The following is a 9,757-nucleotide window of genomic DNA, read 5'->3' as shown; positions in this document are numbered from 1 at the left end:
TTCAGTTGAACAGCTAAATAAGTGTTTTCCATCTTTTCTCAGATGGAAAGCTCTTAAAATGCCACAATATGCCAGTCCTGTAAATGTAAGCCAACTTATAAATAATATATTATCCAAACTATTCTGCTTGACCCCTGAGAAGAAATTCATAAACCTCTGGACAACAGTTCAGACAAACAGCAGACATAAACCTCCTCACTACAACTACTCTTTCTCTTTTAGTGTCCCTGCACCCATCTACTCCTTACAGTAAGGGCTGTCTTGCAAAACCTATTCTGTTAAGCACTTGTAACAATTGATTTTATCCTGAATATTGGTTGTCACAGAAAATTAACTATGGTAAGTGTTTCTAGCAAACTGTCACAAATGCTGTCAGCTTGTGGAAATTGCAATTACTAAACAAGGATCCCTGGTAACATCAAAGCTTTTGGACATAACTTTGAAGCAGTCTGTGTATGTCAGATTTCATCTGTCTATATTTATGTCCCCTGAAATGACTGGAGCATCACTACTGATGAGAAAGAACAGAACACTACCTGTATATACCAATGGGTTTGACTCCTATAATGAATTTTGGAAAAACTATTGAAAATTTCTAATTGCTACACTTAAATATTTGCAATCTGGCTACAATGGACTTTATGTGATATGAGAATAAGGAGGGAATTACATGATGGCACAAAATCCCAATCTTTTACAAATTACTTAATCCCACAAATCTTGTTTTCTCTCATTCATTACTTTATTGGCAATATTGGCTGGTTGAAAAGTTACAGTAGCACTTGCCTCCACTAATCATCAGATCAAAGAAGTCTGTTAAAGTTTTAATTTTGGGAACACTTCTGAATAATGTCTTTTGATTTGAGAAACCTAACTTTTCTCATCCACCTAGATACTTTCTTGTCTTCCTCCCTCCTGATTCCTCTCAAAAGAAAAGAAAAATTGATCTGTCAAATCTTTCTTTCTATAACTCTGCAACTTTTTAAATTGGTGGAGGCTTTCATGGGTCTTTTCAACTTAGTTTTACAACCATAAAAAATTGACAGATCTCTGCAAGAAAAATGAGAGCATGATAGATTTGTCAAAGACTCAGTGGATAAAAATGAATGCAACAAGACATATATATATGCCTCTTTCTGCTGTAAGTGAAAGAAAAGCTCTTCAGAGTCACCAGCAGGAGCACTCTGTTCCCCATCCCCCAGTCACACCAAGTTTGCAGCTTTGTCTCCCCATGAGCACAGGGAGGATGCTCACTGTTCAGTCCAGCAGCACCAGGACTGGTGATATTGATGATACCCCAAGATGCAATTTTGGACTCCTGTACTCTCAAGGCCAACCTAGGCTGATTTCTACCACACTTTCCAGAACTGAGGAAACCTGCTCTGTTCCAGTTCTCTCAAAGTTATGTAACTTTCCCTGCAGTACTATAATTTTCATACAGGTATCTATGCCCTGAGCTGGATGGTAAATCTGTCAACATAGAGCAAACTGTGGTGTGACCTCACACAGGAATTCAACAGGTTCCTCAAAAATCACTGCTGCTTTCTTTAGATAACCCAGCTGGTCTCACTGCACCATTGTTAGACATCTTGCCCTTACTGAGATGAGTTTCAGAGCAAAAGGCAAAGCTAAACACCATTGACTGGAATACCTGGTAAATTTAATTGCAAACTTATTCCCCTGTCCTGAGTTGCTTGTCAAATAAAAAACCAAAACAATTTCTCCAAGTCAGGCTTCTTCAAACCCACTTTTTTTTCTTTTTTTTTTTTTTTTAATTTTAAGCACCTGGTCTCCAGAGATCACAGAATTTTAAAAAAATATCCCAGCAAATGGAAACCAAAAAACAACATAAATTACCTTGTTTCAGGGAAGACTCTTGAGGCCCTCTGATTTATTCCAGTGCTGAACAAACAGAGCACCTTTGCAGCAGCTTTTCGAGCTCTCCAAAACAACTGTGCCAGAAATTAAAGTTTGCCTCTCTCACACTCTTCATCCTTAGAGGGAAGCTGTTTCTCCAGAGGGTCAAAGCATTGCTTCCAAGTTCCTCAGTGGCTCTGGTCTGGATTCTAAAGAAAAAGAGGCTTGTGTTGGTTTGTGTTGGTTGTTCTCCTGAACAAACCTTGCAAAGGTTTGCTCTGACCCCACCTGGGCTGCAATTGAAAGGGAAGGTGGAAGGAATTGTGCTTAGTCTCCAGCTCAGCTTCCTGGTGACAAAATTACAGGCAGCATCTGGGAAACATAAATTCCTTCAAAGTGGCCTGACATGAGGAAAGCTCAAAAAATTCCCTGTTTCTCTGGGGTACAAAAACACCTTGTGAATAATTGCTTTGGCTTTGTGGAAGATGATAAGGAAAATAAAGAATTTGTGTCAATTTTCAAAAGTAACCAATTACATATTTAACCTAAGAGCTCGTGCATTTGTCAACCTGCTCTAATTGTTCTGATAACAGAAGGCACGTTCTGGATGCTTTATGAACAATTTTATCTCTCAAGGCACCAAAGGCCACTGGGACATGTGCTGTGCTGTAGTCTGGGTAGATTTAGAACAATAAAAAAGAAGTAACACAATCTGACATTAGCTGATAAACAGTGTGAAAAGAGATGCAGAGAAAAACGTCTTCATCGGTGATTCAAGTCACTTATGTTAGAAATTATGTAAATAAAGGCATTCTTATTTTGGCCAGTTTGGCCAGAAAAAGGATGGGTTTAATAGCCACGTGGGGCCTCTTTCAGGCATAACATGATATGTTTCTCTCTGTCTCTGAAAAAGTTCACTTGGGCATGTTATCATCCCTTTAAGCTATTTATACCCCTACCTTGCTGAAACTCTACTGAAAATATTATATTGGAGCTGTCTTTTAGAACTAGCCAGAGTTCACCTTGGTATTAGCAATTTACATGTTTTATACAGATATTTTCTTATCACTCCTTAAATGAAAGGTGACAATAAAAAATGCATCTTTTTATATAAAGATTATGACTTAGAAATGTAATAAAATGAAAGGGAAGTAGATTTGGAAGCATCTGCTGAACAGTATTTTTTTTCAGTACTAAATGAATGCAACAGCAAATTTAATCTCTCAAGTCACAGACAAAATTTTAGCACAGCTCTGGGACTTATTTTTCCCATATTATAAAGCTGGATATTTTTAATAGAATTACACAGCAAATATTTTTGTCATAATGCAGATTTGCATCTTTCTTCTGTTGGGTTAAATATAAAGCACACGGTACACATTTATACACATATCCTATGAGAAATGAAATAGTTAAAAAATTAGATTCTCAAAAAAAAAACCCTGAAAACAGAAACAAAACTACAGCAATTTTAAAACTTAGAACCTTAGAGATAAATTCAACAGGGTAGCCACAGCATAAATGAATCTCACATGAGGGTTCATTATAAATGAGAAAATGTTCCTTCGCAATAAATTAACTGATTAAATAATGTATCAATTTCTGATGAGCAAAACATATTAAAAATTTTGAAGGTAGGGAAAAACCCCCGAGGGTGTTAATGCAGTCACTCTGCCCTCAAATGCTGTGATTGCTTTCTTTGAATATTTAGTTCTGCAATAACTCTAGCTGGTATGACTTTTAAAAACAATTTTATTTAATAGCTCTCTTTAACCAGTTACAGACAACCCATTTTCCTTGAAAGCAGATTTTCATTATTACTTCTTCTCTTTAATGTTCCTTCCAAAATCTTTCTCATTTTCCTGTTTTGACATTTCTAAAATAGTTTATAAACTTTGTAAGTTTAACTGGAGTTCTTAATGTCTCAGTGCTGAGTGTGTTAGGACCATCTAGATAAAAAATAGCTTAGCATTTATAGAGAAGCACAGGCCACCAAAATAAGGCAAAATATTGACAATCAAAGTTAATTGATTTTTTAGAGGTCAGAAAGCGTAAAAACTGAGAGTCATAAAAGTTCACATGAAGAAGTAGCCAGGACTCTTCAGCCTCCTTTAAAAGTACATGGAAAGGAAAAAACCCAAGGCATTGTCCCTTTGGAAGGAAATCAATCTCCATAAATTAATATCCTACTTTAGCTTTCAATGTTAACAAATATTCTGGGTCTTAGGGCAAATATCACTAATCAAAGGGCAGGAGAAAATGGAAGTTGTAACACCCTGGGTAAAACAGAATTCCAAAGGCTGATGTGCTCAGACAAGCAGAGATGTGGAAGTGGACAATTCTCACTCCTGAACTCTGAAATAATCAACTTGGGAAACAGCAAGTCAGAGAGAGGAGATGCTAATAAAGCTATGAAATCAGGAATGGTATAAATGTAGAACAGCAAATGCAAACCTAATTCCTAAGAATATGAAAAGAAACACAGTATCAGCAAATACGAGCTCTAGAAATATGCAAAGCTGCTGAAAGCAACCTGAAGGAAGAGAAAAAAGGCTTGGAAACACAGAGAAACACAATATGGGATAAATTAATCTGTGCTTTGGTTTGCTTTAAGGTTGCTTTTTTTTCAGAAAGGTAGATTATTCTAGGATGACAAATATTTCATTACCTGCCTTTGATTAGGTTACTAATTTTATAGACAAAAGAAATAAGAGACATTTATCAGCACTTCAGTCAAAATATGATTGGATGTCATAGAGAGAAACAAATAGGCTGGAGAAAGTGATTAGGAAAAAGTTGTGAAGAGGACAAGGTATGCTTTAACAGACTGTGTTCAAGGTCTGGGAGGAAATAACTAATAGGGTTCTTCAAAGATTGAACTTTGGGACCACTGGTATTAAATAAATTAATTAGTTATTCAATAAATTAATTAGCAATTCCATCAAGGTAGGACCTTGCCATTGAAATATGCTGCTCACACAAAAGCAGCAGGAACTCAGTAGTGTGAAGGATCTGGATAATACATTGGAACAACTGGCACAATCCAGAGAAAATATAATGGGGATGCATTCTGGACAAGGAAAATACAGTCACATCGTGTATCAAAGACTCTTTTCAACAGAGAAAAATTATGCATTAATGATGTTCCACAAGACTCTAGCATCTAAATTAGAATGCTCATCCACACTTAAATAAATATGTATATATATATTTATTCCAATGGGAACAAATAAAAGTAAAATTTTACTAGACTAATACAGGAAATTGAGTGCTATTGCCTGAGAGAGACTGCCTAGCTCACATGATTAATAAAATTTGAGAGGGAATCTGTACCTTATAAATTTTTTGGGCTACACATTATAATTAGAAAGAAGAGCTCATTAACATAAAGCAGTTGATAGTAAAAGAATCCAGCTATCAAATATAGTAAATTTAAAAATTAGAGGTTAGGAAGAGGTTTTCAAATGCCAGAGGTGTGAATTTTTGGACTGTGAAACTCCCCTACTCCTTACTAGCTAATTTAAAGGTGGATCTTGAAGAGTCTCCAAAAAACCCCACACTTCACTGTCTGCAGTTAAGGGAGATGGACTGAATGACACAGGCAGCTCTTTCCAGTCCACTGTTCCCAGCAGCTGGAAACAGAATGAGGAGTCTTAGGACTAAGGGAGGTTAAAGTTGACATCAATGCTTTAAATTAACTGAGAGGAATGAGATTTGAGACTTGAATTGGGGTTGAAAACAGATGGGTTTGATGCTAACTACAGGCATCAAACTTGTTTGTGCAGACAAATTACTTGATAAAGGAATAAAAATTACTACTGACTTTTTGCAGAAGCATTAGAGATCATATGGTAATCAGGTATTTTTCACTGTCTTGTAGCAGCCAAGATGGTTTAGCAGGATCCTGAGCTTTTACTTTTTTTCCACAGCCAGCTCACTTCATTTCTAGAGAGATTAGGATCACCTTCTGCAGTATACAACCATTATTTTCTGAGATGAGCCAACTATCATTTATTGTGCCTTAAAATTAGACCAGGAAATTTGCCTATTTAAATGATGTTTGAAGATCATGCTAACACGGCAAAGCAAGGGAATGCAAAGCACAGGCGTTCCATTCTCTTCTTAGCCAGCACTACTGTGACTTTTCTGGCAAGTAATGCAAATAACAATAATAGTTAGCACTTACTGTGCATGATGCTTCTCATCTTCAAAGTGTTTTACAATTATTTACTGTTACTTCATCTGGATTTCAGGCCAGCTTCTGGTAGCTTGTGTGACAAAGTTAATGTCATTTGAATCGACTTTGTTTGTAGTTAATAGGATAGAACGGCAGTACTTAAGTTTCAACACTATTGTTCCATTAAAAGCCAATTACAGAAATTCAGCTTTCCTTGAATTTATAGAGCTTTTTTTTTTTTTTTTTTTTCCCAATACAGACGAGATCTATCTAAATACTTCATCCGAACTGAGCCTTCCCAGTCCTGCCCAATGGCTGAGGAGCCTTTGGAGAAGCGATCCGGCAGTCGGGGCCGCGGTACCGCCTGCGGGCGGCAGAGGGCGCCCGAGATGTGTCCATTCGCCGCCGGGCCCCGAATACTGAGCGCAAAAAAGGCGATTTCGGCACCGCAGAAAGCGCCGCTTCTCAGTACTAAACACACGCACAGCTGCCTTTGACTGCTCTCCATCCACGCAACTTTTCGGATTTAAATTCTAATAGGTCAATCCTAATGTATTTTATTCTGATAGTTCTGTTTTGAACAGGATATCGAGTGGTGGCACTAAAATGACGTCGGGGCAACCCCAAGCATGAGTGCAGTCTGGGCAGAGAAAGGATAGAAGGCATCCCCAAGGAAAAGGTTGATGTAAAGCTCAACATGACCCAGAAATGAGCTCTGGCAGCCCAGAAAATCCCCCATGTCCTGTCTCAAAAGCAGCGAGGGCAGCAGGTTGAGTGAGGGGATTCTCCCCAGTTCCACTCTGTGACACCTCACCTGCAGCACCACATCAGCTCTGTGGTCCAAGGCACAAAGGACATGGACATGCTGGAGCAAGTCCAGAGGAGGTCACAAAGGTGCTCTGAGAAATGGAGCAGCTCTGCTCTGGAGGCTGGGAAAGCTGAGGGTGTGTGTCTGGAGAAGAGAAGGCTCTGGGCAGAGCTCAGAGCCCCTGCCAGTGCCTAAAGGGGCTCCAGGAGAGCTGGAGAGGGACTGGACCAGGGGGGATGGCTTCAAACTGACACAGGGCACAGTTAGAGCAGAGATTAGGAAGAAATTGCTCCCTGTGAGGGTGGTGAGGCCTGGCACGGTGTGCCCACAAAAGCTGTGGCTGCCCCATCCCAGTGTTCAAGGCCAGGTTGGATGGGGCTTGGAGCAACCTAGGACAGTGGGAATATCCCTGCCCAAGGCAGGGGATGGAACAAGGTGAACTTTAAGGTCCCTTCCAACACAAATCATTCTGAGAGAGTATGATTCTGTGAAAAAGAACTTTGGAATACTGCTACAAAAAGTAACTTCAGGAACTCCATTATAATACATTGAGTCATTGACCATCACATTTCAGTTTTGTCTGAATCTTTGAATCTACTGCAAATGAACTCAATTTAAGTTGTTCCCTTTATAAGCAGATTCTTTTGTTATAGATAAAGCATTTTGTCTAAACCCAAATGAGTGATTGTGACTTACGGCTCATCACATGCACATGATACTTTTTACAAGACATCTTGCAGCAGAGCTAGGAAGGGAACCAGTGGGATGTAACCAAACAACCACAATCACTATCTGGTAAAATCATGGCTGCTCTTGTGCCACAAGAGGGATTGCAAAGTTGTTTCCACTGACAAGGATTTTAGCAGTGGAACATACAAAGGTTGTCAGAATGTAACTTGAACACTGACGTAGTGAGAAAATGAGGCCAAGAATTAAAAGGAAAGTAATCTACAGATGAAAGGCAGGGTTTGGAAACTGAAACCACTACCTGCACTTCAGCCTTGTGGCAGAGAGCTCACATATCACACCATGGAATTACTGATGAGCAAACACGGGCAGTGCCAGACCTGACACAGGTGTCCCTGCTGTGGTGGCACTGCTTCAGCCCAGGATGTGTGTGGCACATGTGCCAAACCTGCTGAATGGGGTCACCATTCCACTCAGCCTCCTGCACCCAAAACTTTATTTCCCCTCTCAAGGTTGCCATCTTACACAGTTCTCCCTCCTGCAGCTCAAAAACACAGGGACAACTGCTTCAGCCTGCCCATGGCTATCTCAACAATGCATTTAGTGAGTTTCATTAAGTTATGTTATTAAATTGACCTGATCCCAGTGACTTCTCTGGAGACGGGCCCTGCAGCCCTCGGCGCTCCCCACACGCTCGGACACCATCGCCCAGACCCGCGGCCCTGCTCAAGGAGCCCATCGGAACACGGCCCTGTGCCCGTGCCCGTGCCCGCCCGAGGGCACACCGGCCCGGGACAGGCCTGCGGTGCCCCCAGGGCGGGCTCGGTGTCCCCGGGGCAGGTTCAGTGTCCCCAGGACAGGCTGTGTGCCCCTAGGCCGAGCTCAGTGTCCCCAGGACAATCTGGGTGTCCCCGGGCCGTCCCACCGTGTCTGCCCACAGCTGCGAAGCAAAACACGTCGGGTTTCCCCGCAAGGACCGAGGCTGCCCGGCCGTATGTGGGTGCCGGGGGGCAGATCCCCCAAAGAAAGGAGCGCCCTATAAAGCCGGGACCGGGGCATGGCCGTCGAGTCTCTTCCCCTGCCGGCGCTCCCCCGCAGCGGCGGGGCCGGGCAGCCCGGCGCGGCTGCCAGAGGCGCACCCGGGCTCGGCGGGGCGGAGCAGGGGCCGCCGCCTCTTTAAACTTGCCGTGAGGGCCGGGCCGCCCCGCCCGGGGCAGCGGGTCCGCTCGGCGCCCGGCGGGGACGCGCCGCCCCCGGCAGCGCTCCCCTCAGGCGCGGCCCGCGCGGGTCGGTGCAGCGCGGAGCGGCGGGCCCGGCCCCGGTGCGAGGGGCCCCGCCGTGCCCCGCGGGGGGAGCCGGGCAGCGCCGCCGCCTCCCGCCCGCCTCAGCCCGCCTCCCGCCCGCCATGGCCGCCCGCCGAGCCGAGCGGCGCCGAGCCGAGCGCCGCGGCAGTGCCGGGCTCTGGCCGCTGCCTGGCAGCGCCCCGTGAGCGGGGACAGCGGGCGGCGTGTCCCTGCGCTCGGTCCTGCCCCCCGTCCTCCTCCCGGAGCGGCGATGAGCGAGACCCGCGCCGGGGGAGTCGCCGCCTAGACCGGCAGCCAGGATGGTGCCCCTGCAGCCCCTGCCCCTCGTCGTGGTCCAGGGCGTCCTCCAGCTCGTAAGTCTCCATCCCCGCGGCCCCGGACTCTCGCGGGGGCTTGGGGAACAGCGGTGCCTGCCTCCGGGGAGCGCGGCGGGCGCGGTCCCTTCTGGAGCCCGGCTCCGAGCAGCCCTCTAACCTGCCTCCCGCAGCCCTAAGCATATTCTTGCTTTTCTCTTTCTTTTTCCTTCACTTTTTATCTTTAATATTTTTTTTTCTTATTTTGTTTTAATTAAGCGGGTTTGCTCTGCTCGCCCCGTTTGGGGATGCGGGACGCCCGCGTTCCCGAGCACAACGCGGCCCCGGGGACCGGGATGCGCCGGGAGCCGCCGGGAGCTGGAAAATACCGCGGGCAGGGATGGGAGGGATGTGTGTGTGTGTGCCGAGCATCACCGAGACTGCCGCTCCCGGAAAGTTTTCTGCTGGCCTCAAACGCCTCTTTTTTGGCGTACAAGACAAAGCTGGGTGTGCAGGTAGAGTCACCTGCGCTCGGGAAGCTCCCCCGTTAATTTCGGCTTGCTACAGCGAAACACGCCAGGTGTTTCCTTAATTTTTATCAGAAAACTGTGGGACACGCCGGTGTTGTGCT

The 9,757-nt window shown here is 44.3% G+C and overlaps 1 protein-coding gene across 1 annotated transcript in view; it reads left to right on the top strand.

Moving 5' to 3' along the window:
- Positions 1 to 8,849: 8,849 nt before the first annotated feature.
- The window catches only part of NXPH2 (neurexophilin 2), a 33,098-nt gene continuing 32,190 nt past the window's right edge, over positions 8,850 to 9,757 (top strand). Inside the window, exon 1 of the mRNA XM_056496788.1 lies at positions 8,850 to 9,186. Within this exon, the coding sequence (XP_056352763.1) occupies positions 9,133 to 9,186 (54 nt within the window). The 5' untranslated portion in view covers positions 8,850 to 9,132. The remainder of the gene's footprint in view (positions 9,187 to 9,757) is intronic.

Source organism: Oenanthe melanoleuca, chromosome 7, assembly GCF_029582105.1.
Source record: "Oenanthe melanoleuca isolate GR-GAL-2019-014 chromosome 7, OMel1.0, whole genome shotgun sequence".
Taxonomy (NCBI): domain Eukaryota; kingdom Metazoa; phylum Chordata; class Aves; order Passeriformes; family Muscicapidae; genus Oenanthe; species Oenanthe melanoleuca.
Note: the sequence above shows the minus strand (reverse complement) of the source record. Positions and strands in the feature narration are given on the sequence as shown.